General features: G+C 40.6%; 1 protein-coding gene across 1 annotated transcript in view; it reads left to right on the top strand.

The window, feature by feature from the left end:
• Yaf2 (YY1 associated factor 2) overlaps positions 1-9,435 on the top strand; it is a 55,668-nt gene extending 46,233 nt beyond the window's left edge. Inside the window, exons 3-4 of the mRNA XM_034516731.2 lie at positions 7,148-7,300; positions 8,080-9,435. Of these exons, the coding sequence (XP_034372622.1) occupies positions 7,148-7,300; positions 8,080-8,317 (391 nt within the window). The 3' untranslated portion in view covers positions 8,318-9,435. The remainder of the gene's footprint in view (positions 1-7,147; positions 7,301-8,079) is intronic.
• The last annotated feature ends 9,756 nt before the right edge of the window (positions 9,436-19,191 follow it).

Below are 19,191 nucleotides of genomic sequence, written 5' to 3'. Positions count from 1 at the left end.
GACAGCAGCTTAATAGAGAAGTGGCCCATGGTTTTGTAGTATAGTCTGTCATCATAAGGAAAGTGCCACAGCTTGGTCTGTTGTGCAGAAAGTGTGCCTTAGAGTCTGTTCTTCGCATCTGGCAGATCAAGGAGCAGAACTCCTGTCAGAACCAGAAATGGATGTCATGTGGAGCCTTCCTCAGTGGTCCAGTCCACCACTTTTAAAGGTCCCAGTCTCTCAAAACAACACTCCCAGCTGGAGAACTGTTCAGATACATGATAATCCAGTGGGAGACATTTTACACTGCAGCCATAGTGTTTAGCATGTCCCATATCAAGTCTGTTGATTCTCTTACTTAGAGAAGGCCACTGTTGTCCTCCCTAGATGCCACCATTTCTTTTCCTTATGTGACTGGAGGCTCTTACCTATTCTTACCTGAATATCCAGGTAGACATTCGAGTTCACTGTTTCACTTATACTCCATCCTGCTGGACCCTAGTGTAGATCTGACATCACTTGTTTATAGCCTGATTTATTCTTTTTCTCCTCTGACAGAGTCATCTAGTTTTGTTGGTTTTGCCTTGTGGAGTAACTATAATATTCTCAGCCATTTTATTCTTGCCATTGGGAGTATAGTACTTTAGAAATATTCTGAATTGATAATTCATTTAAAATAAAGGATTTGATTCAGCTTTATGGATTTATGATATAAATTATACCTTATTAATAGATGTTTACTTTTACAGTGGTTAACCTGCCTGTCAGCCCCTGCCTCCACAAGGAGTAATTGTTGTAGGGAGAGAATATCTGTTAAGAATGAATAAGACTTCAAGAAAACAGTAGCAACTCTGTTGTAAAATTTGTGAGTTGGAAAGTTAGGATTGTTTTCTTCTTGCCTGAAAGTGGGAGCATGATGCGGTGGAGCAGTGCCAAGTGCCAAGCTGGTGCTCACTTGGCGATGACCTGCATATGGGGCCAGCCCCTCAGTGCAGCATAGTGGCTGAATGTTGGCAGTAGGCACTGTGACTGAGGGAAACAGCAATGCTAGGTAACTGTCGTTTTAAGTACCTTTCTGTAAGGTAGCACTACTTACAGTGATGATCAGTGCTATACATTGTAATGACAAAAATAAGGCACTTCAGTTTGCCAATGGCTGGAAACTCCTGGATTTCCACTTTTTAAAGAATTATTTTTATTTTATGTATATTTATTTTTCCTCTGGGCATGTATGCAGTGTGTGTGTGTGTGTGTGTGTGTGTGTGTGTGTGTGTGTTACAGTACCTAAGGAGGCAAGAGGAGGAGGACACTGGAACCTGGGATTACAGAGAGTTGTGAACTGCCCTGTGTGTGCTGGGAACTGAACCTGGGTCCTCTGCAAGAGCAGGAAGTGCTCTTAATTTGCTGAACCATCTTCTTAACTCCAGGATTTCCACTCTAAATTTTTATAATTTTGTTAGTAACATTTTTATATATTTGTATTACATTTTGAGGTAAAAGGAATGACAATACAAAGCATAGTATATGAATGTGACAAAGCTGTAATTTAATGGAGAGACCCAGCGAGTTACAATTTTCTGCAATGACAGTTTCTTAGCTATACTTTCTGTTTAGAGACTTACTTACTGGTTTTAGATGACTCTTTACTAGCAGTAACCTGATCAGATATGTTCCCAACCATGCCATATCTGTCAGTTTTCTCTTTACATATTTTGGTATAACTTAAAAAAAAGAAATTAAATACTTGTTACTCTAACTCACACACTGTCTTTACCCATGTGTAGCAAGTGGCTCATCCAGGAAGCCAGGAAGCTCAGATGCAGTGCCCAGTTTGTTTCTTTTTTTTTTTTTTTTTTTTTTTTTTTTTTTTTTGGCTATTTATTTACATTTCAAGTGTTTTCCCCTTTCCAAGTCTCCCCTTTGGAAGCCCCCTATCCCAAGCACCCAGTTTCTTAAGGGTGTCTGTCGGAAGATGATACATACTATATCTGGCTGTTTATGTGTCACACTGCACCACATGTACATTGTTAGATGTCAGTAAGAAAATAAAACTAATTTTAAAAATAGATTAATTTTATTTATATGACTACACTGTACCTATCTTCAGACACACCCATTGTGTGTTGGTTGTGAGCAACCATGTGGTTGCTGGGAATTGAACTCAGGACCTCTGGAAGAGCAGTCAGTGCTCTTAACTACTGAGCCATCTCTCAGCACCATAAAACCAATTTTTTATTCATTCCTCTGCATTCATTTTTGGTGTCCAGGGTATACTTTTATCAAGCAGTAGTACTGTAGCAGCTACAGAGTACCAGCTAACACCTAGGCTGCTTTACTGATGGTGTTCCTAGCTGTTTCTAGCATAGACAGGGAGACATAAAATTAATATTACATTCTTCCCTAACACTCAGTGTGGTTCTTAAATTTTGTGAACTACCATTACTTAAGAGTCTGGGTTTATTTATTTATTTAAGTGTATTGTTTTGTCTTTGATTTTACTTTTTAGTCTATTTTCATTGCTGTAACAAAATACCATAGAAATACCATGGGGTGGATAGTTATGAATAACAGATTTCTTTCTCTGAGCTTTTAAAGTTTGGGAATCAAATGTCAAGTTGATGCTTCTGGAGATTATCTGATGAGGGGTTCCTTTGTGTGTGTTGTGACTTCATGTGGCTGTGGAACGGACATGATGGTTCTCTGGAGCCTTTGTCCGGGCATTCACTCTCCTGAGGGCTCTGGTTTTAGGGCCTAATCACTGTACTTCCTGATTCTAACCATATTTGGGATTATGTCTCAGTGTGGAAATCTGAAGGGACATGAACATTCAGATTATACTATTTGCACAGAGAATGTTAGCTTTTCCTTGTTACTTTAGAAATGTCTGTTGGTTAGAGGTGAGGAGGGCGGAGCTAATCAGGTACCACTGGCCCTTCCTTGATTGCACTCTCCAGACAGACAGTTGAAGTTCATTGCTGCTTCTTTAGTTTGGGTGTTTTTTGGTTATTTCTTTTCTTTCTGTTTATTTTTATGACTTTTTTTTTTTTTTTTAATAAAAAATGCCCCTTTTCCTGGTCTATTCAAAATGCTTCCAAACCACTTTCTTGTCTTATAAAATCTTTTTGCTTCTGATTGATCTCCATACTCTTTGTTAAATTTGCGTGAGTTTCTTCAATGACTGTTACTCCCAGGTAACTCACGTTCCTTAGCATGTGCCCTCTGCATTGCTTGGGCTTCCGACTGCAGTGGTCACAGCACTTGCTAAAAGTCTTCTGTTTCCTGAAGCTTCTTTTCAGAAAGATCTCTTGCTGTGTAACAGTTTCCTCTGAGATTGAAACATCCTTTTCTGCAGGGAAGCTCCTTAAACAGAAGGTAAACAACTCGAATGAGCTTCAGGAAATCTTGAAATTGCTAGATTCACTGGGCCCCTCCCTACCAGAGTAAGCAATAAAAGCTGAGAGTGTAGAGATTCGTGGAACAGAGCTGCAAAGAAGACTCCGAGGCCAGACTAGCTACCTAGAAAGAAGAGAAACCAGTGGAGCTGCCTGCAAGAGTTTTAGAGTAACTGGAGCACCTTGAAAGGACACTCGCCTACCCGTCCAAGTGCCTGTAGGCTGTGCAGTGTGTTCTAAGTGTTCCTGCTTGGGTGGAAGGGCATCCTGGGAGTCAGAAATCGAGGCACCACATGGCTGAGGGAGAAGGTGTCCCAAGGGAAGGGCATCCCTGAGGCATGAGAGCCCAGGAAGCACAGAGCTCTGAGGTGGGACAGTGTCCCAAGGGAAGGGCATCCTGAGGCATGAGAGCCCAGGAAGCACAGAGCTCTGAGGTGGGACAGTGTCCCAAGAGAAGGGCATCCTGAGGCACAGGAACTCAGCAATCACATGTCTCGGAAAGGAAGGCTCCTCAGCAGAGGTATTACAATTCCCAGGGGAGTGTGGTCCCAGCTGTGCTGAGGAACCCAGGAGCCTCTGGCCCACTCCACTTCTTTGCTTCTTCCCTTCTCTTCATTGCTTCCTGGCTAATTCTAATGAGAGTCACACTAGGCAGCAAATCCCATAAAAGAGATTTCTTGGAGGGTCCAGGGAATTGAACAAAGGCCAGGACTTACGTAGAATTTTTTGGTGGGGGTGGGGCAGGCGGAGCTTTTCAGGGCTGAGATTTCCAGATTGAGGATTGGTGAGATTTCAAGTCCTGAATTTGGGGAGCTTGGAGATTGGTGGGTTTTCCTGCTCTCAGAGATTGGTGGCTTTTTTTCCCCACCTCCTCTTCCCTGCATTAGTTTCATTGGTTGGGATGGGAAGTCCTTCCTGGCCAGTGGTGGCTTTGGCTGAGGTACTCTGGTAAGCTGTTTGGGGGGTGTTGAAGAGAGGTATTGTCACAGTGGACAGCTTCAGCTCACATACACTGAGGTGGGAAAGGAGATGCACCACCATGGACAGCTCCTGCACCAGCTATAAGCCAAGGAGATGCCACCATTTTGATGGCTCCTGTGGAGGCATCAATGGCTGTAGGGGGTTGAGGGGAAGGGAGGGAGGTGATGGCCTCCTCTGCTCAGGGACTACACCAGATTCCTAGCTTTGTGAGCTGTCACTCATGCAGCGGTGTGTCTTTGTGATGCAGTTGTTTTTGAGTCATTTCTGCTCTTGTAAGTAGCCCTAATAAAATTGGTTCACTAAATTGCACTTTGGTGGCATCCAAACTTTGTTCTGTTGAGAGTTTCCTATAAGGTGAGTATATTTGTGTGTTGTGTCTTCCCAGGAAAAATTTTCTCATATAACTTCCCTGAGTCAGACAAATTAGCATTACTTAAAAACTAGCCAGAAATACAAATTCTTGGTCTCCACTCAGAAGTCACTAAATCAAAAACTGTGGAGGTAGGAGTTGACAAGACTAAAAACCTGGGAGATTGAGACACTGCTTGAATACATGAACTATTGCCTCACCCCCTGTTGTTATGTTCATTCCTTCACAGAACTAACCATAAAATACAATACCTTCAGGGCACTTCCACATATGTAGCTGGTTCTACATGTGTTGTGTATGCATGTGTATATGTGTATGTACATGTGTATGTCTGTCTGTCCGTGGAGGTCACAGGAGGATGTCTAGTGTCCTCTGGTGTCCTCTCCCCTTACCTCCAACCTTAGTCCCTTGAATTAGGATCTCCCACTGAACCTGGAACTTGCGCTGGTGTTCAGCAAGCCTTAGCTGGCATCTGTGTCCCTCCTTGTTACCAATGCTGGGTTCACAGCTGTGTCAGGTGGCACGCCTAGCTTTTTACCTGAGTGCTGGTGCCAAATTCAGGTGCACACAAGCACTTAACGCAAGCACTGTTAGTATAACTGTTAGCCTTAACATTTATCCCTCATTTCTGTCAGTTCTGTTTTTAAAATGAGTGTATTCTGCTTCCTTATATCCTGCTAGCCTTCAAACTTTTTATGTTTGATTATATAACATTATGCAATATTTTCTCATTTCCTGGTTGTGTCCTGCTGTTTCCTGTTTCTTTTATAAGAAAATATAAAAGATTTTTAAATTCATTTAAAGATTATTTTAAATGTATTTTAAATCCAAAATACATGATTTTAAAATTAAATTTTAATTAAAAATTAAAAAATAACACTTTGAACATTAATCCCAGCTCTTGGGAGGCAGAAGCACTCAACTCTCTGTGAGTTTGAGTCTAGTCTGGTCTATATAATGAGCTCAAGGTCAACACAGTAAAATCCTATCTCAAAAAGCAAAAAGGAAAAAAAATGTTGGCTGCGAACATCACATTGGATATCTGCATTCTGAATTCTAAATGGTAATAATAGCCATTCCGAAAGTATAAAGCTTCACATTAGATTTTATTTTATTATCAAATATTAAACATTTGATAATATGCACTTGTCCTCTACTTTAAAAAAAAAAGATAAAACACACAAACTGTGACAGAATTGAAACAGGGAGAACGATTGGCTTCATATCCTTTATGACTCAAATGCTCTTTTCCTGTACTCAGGCCTTCCTCATCACCAATATGTATTCCTGTTCTTGTTCTCCGTTCTACATAGTATACTGTGCCCATATGCATGTTCACACACAGTGGGCTAGGATTTCCAGAGAAAGGAAAATATGTATGTTTGGTTTTGTTCTGGGGTTCTGTGATGGCGGTAAATACTATACACTCTAAGTTTTTTCAGGATAGGATTTTCTAAGCAATTATATACATACATACATATATATATGTGTGTGTGTGTACTATATATACACATATATGTATACATATATATGTGTGTGTACTATATATACACATATATGTATACATATGTGTGTGTGTATATATATATATGTATGTATAAAATCTCCCATATTTCTCCACTCTTTGTCCTCCTGCTTCTTTCTTTACTCTTTCTCTCTCTCTCTGAAACTTAGAGATTGTTTCTCTGAATCTTGCCCCAGTTGCTCAAGCTCTGCGAGCTGGAGGGGTCCTTGATCTGGGGCGATAGGATGTTTGCTCATGCTAGCATCCAAAGGCAAAGACAAGAAGGCACCCCGAAATGTAGAAATTGGAAATGTCACAGAATGGAGGATACTCCAGCATCAGAAATGCATTTCAAGATTGTAGCTCGAGACAGAAGGAGTTTCAAGGATTTCAGTGATGAGTTTTGGCAGTAAATAAATAATCAGTGAATGAATTAAAGATCTTAAAGAGGGAACCAGGTGGATGATACTACAGATATTTAGCTCTTTCTCTCAGAAGGAAGGATAGGTTAAAGCAACTTCTTGGGGCCTGTGATGTGCCTCAGTTTCTGTTTTGTAGGCGTGTGTCCCAATACTTCAGCCACAACACTGATACTCAGAAACTAAATGTAAACGATTGTTATATTTTTAAAATTCATGTTATTATGTGTGCCTAATTTTCTTGTATATAAATTATAAATAATGTTATATGTTCCTTTATGTGCAGTTGCATTCTAATGGCCTGAGCATATATCTTGCATTTAAATTTTAACTGTTATGATCGTCTGTTCTATTGTATTGAACAGAAATAACAATTTATATTTTATATATGAGAAATTTAAACTTGAAAATATCACAAAATATATTCTCACACCCTGCTTTTATTTCATAAACACAGCACCTGTAAGGTATAATAAAATCCTTCTCTTTCCTATGCACACAGGAAACCTCGCCCTGTCTCCCAGCTGGTCGCACAGCAGGTCACTCAGCAGTTCGTGCCCCCTACCCAGTCGAAGAAAGAGAAGAAAGACAAAGTAGAGAAGGACAAGAGTGAGAAGGAAGCAGCTAGCAAAAAGAACTGTCACAAGAAAACCAGGTAGAGTGGCAGGCGGGCTCCATGGAGTTTTCAAAACAATAGAGACAACCATTTAACATTTCTTTTTAACTTTGATCACACTTCTGTACACACCATGAAAGTAAACTGTTTTATCTCAATATAAAATATTACGGAAGTTTTATGTGCTTGAAGGTTACGTTAGAGATCAGAAAAGGTAAGGATACAAGCTTAAAGAGGAAGAGGCTTTTCTTTCTTAGCAGATACTTAGAAGACATTTAGGTCTATTCTTTTTCTTTCATCAATTAGTTTAGGACAGTGGTATTCACAATCCTGAACTCTGACTGCGATCATGGCTCTGGGTCGTAACAGTCCGGTGTGCGGCGATGGAGTATGACTTAGCCTAGCCCTAACCTTGTTTTGTTTTTAAAAAGATCTACCTATTTTATTGTTCTCTGTGTCTGAGTGTTAGGTCTGCACTGTGCCTGCAGAGCTCAGGGTGGGTCACATCTGCTGGCACTGGATCAGGGATGCTGTGAGCCTCCCTGTGTGCGCTGTGAATCAAACCTGAGTCCTCCGGAAAAATAGCTAGCGCTGTTAACCATTGAGAGTCTGTCTCTCCAGTCCCCAGTCCAGCTTCATTACTGCCTTTGTGGTGCAGTTGGGTCTCATTGTCCTAAAGCAGCTGTTGGAATAAAATGATCGAGCTGTCTGCAACCTTCAGTATGACTCATTTGTCACCTGGCTTGTTTGTATAGTGTTTACTCAGAAGTTTGATAGTGAGAAAAGCTAGTTTAAAACTCACTGTTCTCTGTGTTTAGACCAAGATTAAAAAATGTGGACCGGAGTAGTGCTCAGCACTTGGAAGTCACTGTTGGAGACCTGACAGTCATTATTACAGACTTTAAGGAGAAAGCCAAGTCAGCGCCGGCATCCAGTGCTGCTGCTGGGGACCAGCACAGCCAGAGCGGCTGCAGCTCCGACAACACTGAGCGGGGAGTGTCCAGGTCCTCCTCACCCCGTGGAGAAGCCTCTTCCCTGAACGGAGAGTCTCACTAAACATTCTCGCTCCACTTAGTCATGCCTGTCCTCCATGGAAATACGGATTATGCCAACAACTACCACATTTCCATGACAGACACACTCATGCATAACCTATAATTTGAGTTTTACATGAAGTATGAATTTGCCAGGATTTATTAGAGTTTATTGCGGTGTAAGCTACCGAACATTTCCAGACTTAACATTTTGGTCTCTGCTATTAAATGCCATGAAAATGTGGTTGAATTATTCATTATGCAGTGTTATTGGTAAGTCTATTTTCACTTATAGTTTAGTGAGTTCTAACACATAATTATTGAATTCTCTACTATTGGCATGTAATGAGTTTAAATTTTTTATTACATAGTGCAAGCTGCCTAAATATGTATTATTTGAGAATTGTGAAACAAATAGTTATATGTATGCAAGTCAGAGATCAACTTAATCAACTATTGCTGCAACAGGATTTTCTTAATGGTTATCCTCTTAATGCACCTGCTGGTACTTGGTGTGATTAAATAGGAAGTTGTTATTAAATAAAGAATTTGTATGAACCTTTGCCAATGTTTTTTGACATATTTTTACTAAATTATTGTTTCTGAGTTATGTTTTATCCATTTTTTGCAGTTTATGTTTGTTAGTTTGCTTATTTTTCAAAGCATCAGTTTATTGCACTGTTTACTAGCTGAATGGTAAACTGTAGAACATGGATTGTTTCTCTTTCTGATTCAGGTTTAGTGCTGTTGTCATTGAACACTGGTATTTCCTGTATTCTCTAAGACATTAACGTTAAAGAAGTACAAGCATCTGGCAGAAACAGAAAGAACTTGCCATACTTGCGAAAGCTTTAACTTAATGATAGTTTTATCACTGTTATCTTGTTTGAAACCTATCCAGGGTCATAGATGTATGAATCTAATTGGTACAGACATGTAACGATTGCACAGAACTGGGATGTCACTCCTAAGTCAGTTTAATTGGCCTTTTACTAAAGATAACAATTCGTATGGAAACCATAGTACTCTAGTTCAGATACAACCTTCAATTTATGCACTTATCAATATCTTTAAATAAAAAGTATTTACAGCCCCACTCACTTATGTATAATTACCAATAAAATATTTTTTATGACTTAAGATTTTGCATCTTGTTTACAACTAAATAGAGTGTGTTATGTTGTATTTGAAAATCCACCTTAGAAACTACATGCTACATCTTAAATTCTCCTCAGGTTCTCTTGTTTTCTCTAGCCATTTGCTTAATATATATCTGCCTATAGGGGGGCTTCTGAAATGTAAATTAACCTAAAGACAAAACCTAACTTGAATATCATCTATCACATAAAAGACATCATGGTAACATTTGAAGGAAAAACTGTGTCCCCTGACACCCTGACAGTTGTGATATTTGAGAATGTAACGGTTGAAATGCAGTACGTTTTATTGGCACCAGTGGTACTCTTGTAACATGCTAGTTGTGAATACCGTTTATTGCATACAGTAAAAGTCTGTGATGAAAACATTCAGATACCTCATTCTTTAGTGTTGTTAAATGAAGGCTTAAAAACTTGTTTTATTCTAAGATACTTCCAATGGAATACCAACTAACTGGCTATGTTCTTTATAAACATGTTATTTTTACATTGATTTTCATGTATAAATGTTGAGTGTATTCAATTTTAAATACTTGTAATAGGGAAATACTTTAGTTCCTAACACAAAATAAGTAAAGGCAGTATATATTACAGTGATTATATATTTTCCGTAATATATTTTAAATTTTTCTGCAGGAAAGAAAAGCATTAGAAAAGGTGTGATTTTACCTGAGTAGGTGACACTCATCTTTGTGTACTGGTGGATGGCTTAGTGGCATGCAGGAGATGCAGAGTGCACACGCATTTATGCAGTGTGCTATGCCTACTGCACAGGTCTCCGCTGCAGAACACAAACTGGAGTAAATCCCAAAGCAGGGGTAACGATGGTTCTGGGGAGGATTAAAGATTAACCCATATAAGATCCTCAATGTCCGGTTGCTCAGTAACTGGGAGCCTTTACTTTTATCATTATAGGTAAAACATCTTTAAAAATACATTTTTGTAACCAAGTTATTTTAATGCTTCTTAAGTAACCTAAGAAAACAGTGTTTTCTTAGTTTGCTTTGGTCCCAGAGAGACCTCCTTTCTATGGAGAACCTCACCCTCTACACTGTGAGATTGCAGAAAGGAATGATGCCACCTAGTGTAGGGTTTTGTTTTTTCATTCATCTTCCTTTATTCACTCTACCTCAAATGGATGTTCATATCAGGAAGACACGCACATTCCACTATTAGTACATGTGCTTAATGCTAAAATATGCAAGACGCCTCAGAGCCAGGGCTTAGGGCATATCTGCAGCTGTCGTGTAAATTTCTAATATAGTTTTAGTGGTGGGATCTTTTTTAGTTTTTTTATTTTATGTGTATGAGCATTTTGCTTGAATGAATGTGTGTGTGCTGTGTGTGCACCTGGTACCTGCAGAGAGTTACAGATGACTGTGTGCTCCTATGTGGATGCTGCCAATCAAACTCTGGTCCTCGGCAGGAACAGCAGGTGCCCTTAACCACTGAGCCATCTCTCCAGCCCCATCAGCAGTTGGTTCTTCAAACCAGACTCCACACTAAAAGACTTTGGATGTTTTTCAGAATAAAAATAAAGACAAGTAAAAATGAAGGTGTACTTTGAGGCACATAAGAATATACACTCTTAAAATCTTTTGTATTACACAGCAGGGATGGATGACTTAAAGGTTTTAATTAAAGTTTAATTAAAAGTTTCATTAAATGCTTTCCTAAAATTATTGTGATAATAGACAAGATGAGGTACATTAGTTGAAGGAAGAAAATCAACTGAATTGATGGCATGTCAAGTTTCATTTAGTTATGAATCCTTGGTGCCTAAAAGAATATACTTTTGGCTTATCATGTACATTAATGGTTATTAGCTTGAATTCTTATTATACTGTCTTAGCAACTTACCTCTTTTCTGGAATCTTTGTAAAGATCGGATGTAGGAACTAGTCATAGAAATGAATCTTTACTGTGTGGTTTGAATGGGGGGAGGGTGTGTGTGTGTGTGTGTGTGTATAGGATAGCAGGAAAATAATAATGTGTTGTGGGATACTGGTGGCACACACCTTTAATCTTAGTACTAGGATGGCAAAGGCAGGTAGATCTCTGTGAGTTCAAGGCCAGTCTAGTCTGCAGAGCCAGTTCCAGAACAGCCAGGGCTGCAAAGAGAAACTCTAAAACAAACAAACAAAAATAAAGCATTGATTTCATTACTGTTCTCTCTGGGCCACTGCAGGCATGTATAGAAGCCCGGAACACCCGGGCAGTGGTGGCGCACGCCTGTAATCCCAGCACCTGGGAGGCAGAGGCAGGCGGAGTTCTGAGTTCGAGGCCAGCCTGGTCTACAGAGTGAGTTCCAGGACAGCCAGGACTACACAGAGAAACCCTGTCTCGAAAAACCAAAAAAAGCCCAGAATACAAAGAATGTAGAAAAGTTGAAGTACAGAAAAATCAGTGACAAAAATAGCCCAAGGGAAGCAGTGAAGGGTACAGCAAACAAGGACATTTTGTGGTCTTCAAAAGCAGAAAGTGAGGAAGGCTCACCATTAAGAGTGATGGGAAACATTTCCCACTAACGGCAGAGGTGAGGGAGAGTAGGCAGTGGAGAGAGTGAGGAAGGAAGGAAAGGAAGGAAGGAAGAAGGAGCAGTGTCAGGGTGGCCAGGCTTCCAACAGGAGACCACCAGGGAGGGGATTGCAGCTTATAGTCTACAAGTCTCTGGGGACATGTCAGTGACATACAGTGGAGAAGTCATCTTTGTAGTTAGTCATAAGCCATTCCCTTAGCACATGTTAAGTAGGGCAGCAGTATGTGTAATAGTTTAGTTTTTCATCAAGCCAGTTCACAGTAAGCTACCATAGACAAGATATATATATATATGTATATATATATATATGTATGTATGTATGAATGAATAACTGTCTGCTGCATAACACACACCTTCTATCCCAGGTCATTTAAATGCTATGACTTAGGCTCTTCTTAGTCCGTATAGATCATCCTGTCTTTATGGAATGGGCCAATTCTTGGCCACTTGAAATACTGTGAAAAGACCAGATGCTTCAATGAAAAAAATCAAGTAGAGTTCTGGAAGAGTTCAGAGGGGACATATTTCCTCTTCGTGTTACATGTGTCTAAGGTATGTCTATATGGGTGTTGTTGCCTGTTTTATTCCTCAAGACTTGCTCACCATTTTTCTTGTTTTTGTTTTTTAATAAAACATGTTTGGTTTTAAAACAGGGTCTCTATGTCTCCTGGCTATTCAGGAACCCACTGTGTGTGTCAGACTGTCCTCGAACTCACAGAGCAAAGGAATCGGCCTGATTCTGTCTCCTAAGTGCTCGATTATAGGTGTGTGCCTGTTTGGTTTTTATTTTATGAGTGTTTGCTGCATGTGTGCTTCTGTGCTATAGTGTCAGGTCATCTTGGACTGGAGTTATGACAGTTGTCAGCCACCATTTAGGTCCTGAAAGTCAAACCTGGGTGCTCTGCAGGAGCAACAAGATCAGCTCTTAAACACTGATCTAACTTTCTCTCTTGTTTTTTGATTTCAGGGTTTTTCACAGCTTATCAAGCAGGCTAGGGTGACCGACTAGTGAGCCCAAGGGACCTGCTTGTCTCCACTGCCCCAGCCCATCGTTATAAGGATGGAGCACTGAATCTTTGCTTGCTTGCTTGCTTGCTTGCTTGCTTGCTTGCGTTTTACCTGTAGGTTCTGGAGAATCAAACAATCCCCATTGGCGCTATCAGCACAGGCAGTTAACCCCAGGCTCACTTTCTGCATCTTTTCACAGACCATTCAGTATTTTCCTGATGTAATTTTTTGTTTACTTCAGGATCTTTATTGAGTATACTTTGGTTTTTAGTTACTGTTTCAAGGGTTGGTTACAAAGATACCAACGATGTGGAGTACACAGTCAGAGATCTATAAATACAGGGACTTCCCTACAACAGTAAAAATACATATGAGACACAGAAGTAGCAGAGGGGGGAGTGCCTGGGACCTTTTTCTTAGGAAATTCACGGAGGCCTTAACCATGCACTGGAAGGCTGCACTAGAATATTGGGACCTCACTTGGGCATTTGCAGCTGCTAATCAAATGTGATCTATCACTCCAGCTTATACTGTCAAAACTTTACCTTTTTAAGCATTGTCATTTGAGATGAGTCATTTTTTTCTCATTTATTTGATACACTTATTTTTAATGTGTATAAGTGTTTTGCCTCCATGTATAAATGCACCACATATGTGCAGTGCCTGAGGAAGCAAGGAAAGGGTGTTGGACTCCCTGGAACTGGAGTTACTGATGCTGTGAGCCATTCTGTGGGTGCTGAAAACCAAACCCAGGCCCTCTGCAAGAGCAACAACTGCTCTTAACCATTGAGTGCCCCACCCCCCAACTCTGAAAAGTCAAAACCGTAGAGTTTCACATTTCTTCTTTGTGAAGGTGCTAACAGAAGATTCTGCATTACTGTCCAAATTAGAAATTTTATTCAGACAGGTTCTACAAAAGTTTACTTCATCTGAGAAATTAATTTGGCATTCTCATAAGACAATTTAGATCGATTTCAACTTTCGCTGTAGTTATAAGAAATTTCAATTAAAATTGGCTCCCCCACCCCCAACATTTATTTATGAGTATGCTGTCGCTGTCTTCAGACACACCAGAAGAGGGCGTCAGATCCCATTCCAGATGGTTGTGAGCCACCATGTGGTTGCTAAGAATTGAACTCAGGACCTTTGGAAGAGCAGCCAGTGCTCTTAAGCACTGAGTCATCTCTCCAGCCCCCAAATTGGCTGTTTTTAATAATTTATGTAGAACTCAATGGCTGTCCTTATTCTAACTTACTATTTTATATGTATACACACATATATGTATATATATATACACATATATACACACATACAAATATACACACATACACTTATATGTGTGTGTGTGTGTGTGTGTGTGTGTGCATACACTTATATGTGTGTGTGTGTGTGTGTGTATATATATATATATATATATATATATAAACAATTTTGACTTTATGGGTCTTTTTGTTCTTACAAACTGCTTCAATTCTCTTGGATAAATAAGACTTAAAATTACTAATTATAAACATTTTCATTTTGTGTGTTTTGCTTGTATGTGTATCTGGGAAGCATGTGTGTTCCTGGTGTCTGGAGGCCAGAACTGAACTGCAGTTAGAGGGTTGTGACGCATCACATGGGTGCTGGAATCTGAACCGAGCCAGGTCTCTGCCAGAGCCACAAGCCCTCTCCATCACTGAGCCATCTCTTCTCTCCCTTAATACTAATACTTTAAAAAAAAAAAAAGGTTTTATTTGATAAGCCAAGGGTAAATTTACGGTAAGAACGCTGTACCACTGCCGCCTTCCCTGAGTTCTGAGGTGTTGCTCGCTCCTAGATCTTGAGGTTGAATCTTAGTTTTCATCTGATGACTCAGAAGAAAGCTGCCATCTGCTCACCACTTCTCTGTAGAGTTTCATAGGAAAGTCCAGAAGTAAACTGAAGACCGAGGTCTAATAATTTTGGCTTCTCGTGTGTGCTGTCTTCATGATCCCCTTTTAACTTAAACAACTATAGCAGCAGTGAAATGGACCTGTGCCTACTTGCAGGTGGGGGAGGGAAGCAAAAGTGGGGGAGAACTGGACACTAAGACACTAGCTTGAGAGCAGAGAAGCCTAGGCAGAACAAATGGAAGCAAGTCTTCACAGAGCAGGTTGAGGTTTCAGAGTCAAAGCACAGGGCAAGTCAGGCCCAAGAGAGGCTGAGACACAATCTAGAGGACTGTGTGTCTTGCACAGAACAAGATAGTCGGAGGACACTTCACCTTTTGAGACAGGGTCTTTCTATGTAGCTCTCCTTGCTGAGTAGACAAGGCTAGCATTGATTGGACAGATAGCCACATGCCTCTGCCTTCGGATGGCTGCCACTAAGGTCATGCTCCACCACATCCAGCCAAACTTTCATTTTTTATTTTGGATTTTCTTTGGAGACAGGGTCTTGTTATATCACCCAGGCTGGCCCAGACCCTGGAATCCTCCCATTTCAGCTTCTCCAATCCTAATAGAGGTGTGCATGCCCTCAGTTACCTAAAAATTAGTTTCTCTTTATGAAAACACTAGTATGTCTACATAGAAATATGGGGGAGACAGGACATGATGTACACCTGTAATTCCAGCACCCGAGACACCTGGCTAAGATCATTTGTCCAAAGGATGGATTACTTTCTCCTCCTCCTCCTCCTCCTCCTCCTCCTCCTCCTCCTCCTCCTCCTCCTCCTCCTCCTCCTCCTCCTCCTCCTCCTCCTCTTCCTCCTCCTCCTCCTTCTTTCCTCCTCCTCCTCCTCCTCCTCCTCCTCCTCCTCCTCCTCCTCCTCCTCCTCCTCCTCCTCCTCCTCCTCCTCCTCCTCCTCCTCCTCCTCCTCCTTCTTTTTAAGACAGGGTTTCTCTGTATAGCCCTGGCTGTCCTGGAACTCACTCTGTAGACCAGGCTGGCCTCGAACTCAGAAATCCACCTGCCTCTGCCTCCCAAGGCATGCACCACCACTGCCCGGCTTCTTTTTTCTTTAGTAAACTGAAATGTAGTAATTGGAAGGAAATACTGGACAGAACTCTACATATTTTAGTGGCCTAACAGAGGAATGGATGGAAAGAATGAGGAGAGCACCAACATTTAAAATGTTTGTGTGTCTGTGTCTGTGTGTCTGTGCATGTGAAGTCCCTGGAAGTTGCAGGTGGTTGTGAGCTGCCCAGGATGGGTACTGGAACATAACTCTGGTCTTCTGCAAGAGAAGTATGCACGCAAACTTTCTTCTAACCCCGTACCTTCTAAAACAGAGATTCTTACTATTTGATTTAAGTCCTGAGTCAGCTTTCTATCTCCTAGAGATCTTATGTGTAATTTTAGAAAAAAGTTTCACATATTAATTTCAAACTTCATTTCCTGTCCTTGTCATCGCCTTGAAAATGCCTGACATATACTCCATTTCTTTCATTCACATTTGTTCTTTTGAGTTGAGAATTTGGATTTACTTAGCCTGTCACTGGCGAGTTAAAGATTGTGGTTCTAGATATGGACTTGTAATACATACGTGAAACAAATGAAAGGAATACCCACTCGATGTTGAAATAGGTAGAGTTGTTTTAAGTAACAAAAGTCAATTTAGGAAAATAAAAAGGAAGCGTGTGAATCCTGGCCTGACAGCAACATGGAGAGACCCCTCAGCTTTGTAGAGATATCCAGGGCTTGGTGTGTAGGTAGCATAAACCTTTTCTTCTTCTTCTTCTTCTTTTTTTTTTTTTTAAGATTTATTTATTTTATGTATGAGTACACTGTAGATGTCTTCAGACATACCAGAAGAGGGCATCAGATCCCATTACAGATGGTTGTAAGCCTCCATGTGGTTGCTGGGAATTGAAGTCGGGACCTCTAGAAGAGCAGTTGGCACTTTTAACCACTGAGCCATCTCTCCAGCCCCCAAACACTTCCATTTTTAGAGTGCCTTTTTTTTTTTTTTTTTTTTTTTTTTGCAACAACTTCTTTTGCAATTATAGCATTAAAAGGATTGTAGAAGATGATATGGTCTTGAACCCCCCTGTCAAGAACATGATTATTATGTGTGTTCTTTGTATACTTTGTTGGCTGGCTTCCCTTTATGCTATAACATGGTTTTATGATCTGTGAGCTGAGAGATTACTCTTCATCATTTTTACCTGTAGTTTCTTCTTGGGGAAAAAAATTATTAGCAATCTTCTCCCCACCCCACTCCCCTTTTAGAAATGGGGTCACACTCTGTTACCCAGCTTGATGTGGAACTTACTATGTTGACTAGGCTGGCCTTGAGCCTGTGTTGGTAACCCTGCCTTAGCCTCCAGAGCGCAGGAATTATAGGTGTCAGTCATCAAGCCAGCTTTCCTCAGCATCTTTTAAATGGGCTGTTTTGCCTGGGTCCTGTTTTGCTCTTTAGCTGGTACCACACCCTCCAACTCTCCATTTCTTGTTAGTGCTCTTGTAATTTTCTGTACTCTTTTTATCTTTATTTCTCTAAGAATTGTAAGGTGTATTAGAAAGATGTACTATTCTCTTTGCTTTTTAATGGCCTGTCTCCCTTTTGAGGGCAGAACCCTCCTTTATTCCTGAATACTGTGCATCCGAGCCTCTTGTCTGGCATGTAGAAAATATTCAATAAATATTTATTGAATGAACAAATGTATGTTTTCTTTCTCTTTATACATCTTTGTTGTTCATTGGAATTTGGGGGGGGGAGGGGTGTAAAGCACAGAATTTAATCCTCATGGGATTGAAACAGCCCATAGTTCATCAGGTGACTTTGTCATGGTCATAGAGCCAGGGATTGGCCTGTACTTTCCCTCACATTGTCCTTCATGGACAAATTTCTCAGTAACACAGATGCAACTTGAACAATTCAGTAGCGTGTTTTTTTTCTCATGAAGTGTGTATGCACTTTTAAGAGTGCTGTTAAGTGTATGCTTTTAAGTGTGGTTGTGCCTGTACATTTTTAAATATGTGCATTTTACTTGTATTTTTCAATGGTTTTGTTTCAAGCGTGCCTTTTTAAAATATATGTTTTAAGCATGCATTTAAAGCATTTAACTGTTTAAATGTATAAGCGTATATGCATGTTAAGTGTGTTCAGGTATATTTTGTGTGCATGTTAAGTGGACTTTTAAATGTTTAAGCCTCAGTTTCGGCTCTAGACTCACTCCAATCTCTCATCTCTGTCCCAGCCTTCACTCCAGCCAGATTCTGCTCTCTAAAATGCAAATGAGATTATCTTTCTTCCTTCCTCAAAAAACCTTCAAGCAGATCAAGATCAAACTTCTAAGAGTTTCCAAGAGGGCCACACTCTCTCAGGAATATACTCTGCTATACTGGAAGATAAAGCAACTGTGCTTTGGGGCATGTCCACCGCCTTACAGATGGCTATTCTGTCTATGTACATCAGACCTCTTTGAAAGGGAATACGAGATTTTGAACCAAATATGAGTGACCCATGCCTGGGAACATGGGATCCGGTTGGGTGGAATAACAGGTTCCAACACAGAATAAAAGAAAGTCAGAAGTTAAGGATTTTCCAGACACCAGGTGGATCATCAGATTGATTATAGCAAACAGGAAAGAAAAACTGACAGGTTTCAAATCTTATCTAATGAATTTTTTTTTTTTTTCTTTTTTGGTTTTTCGAGACAGGGTTTCTCTGTGTAGCCCTGGCTGTCCTGGAACTCACTCTTAGACCAGGCTGGCCTCTAACTCAGAAATCCACCTGCCTCTGCCTCCCAAGTGCTGGGATTAAAGGCAAGTGCCACCACTGCCTGGTTTATGTAATGACATTCTTAGCTTTCAGACTGGTGGAAACCATTAATTGAATGAGGTTGCTTCAAAGGTTTTTAGTCAAAAGTATGTTAGATCTGGCACCCCTGGTCAACAAAGCCTATTCACGAAGTAATGGTGTCTAAAAATAATCATGAAATTTAAGCTATAGTCGTTCTGCTTTGTAAAATCATCAACACAGGTCTCCGGCACCAGCCAAAATCCTCGAGCTGCACTTTTCCAGTATCTACGCCCCTCCCCCTACCCGGGTTCCTTGGAGGATTCTTCACGAGCCTAGTTCAAGGAGTGGAGTGTGGCGGGTGAATGCGCGGCGGGAAGGAAGATGGGCTGGGTTTGGAGAGTATCAGTTTTGCTTTGGGCATGAAAATGCGTTGTCAGCAACGTCTAACATCGTAAAAGGTAGGAAGGACCGTGGCCTCCCAG

The sequence above is a fragment of the Arvicanthis niloticus genome, chromosome 13 (genome assembly GCF_011762505.2).
Source record: "Arvicanthis niloticus isolate mArvNil1 chromosome 13, mArvNil1.pat.X, whole genome shotgun sequence".
Classification (NCBI taxonomy): domain Eukaryota; kingdom Metazoa; phylum Chordata; class Mammalia; order Rodentia; family Muridae; genus Arvicanthis; species Arvicanthis niloticus.
The sequence above is the reverse complement of the archived record's forward strand: the minus strand, read 5'-3'. Positions and strand labels throughout refer to the sequence as shown.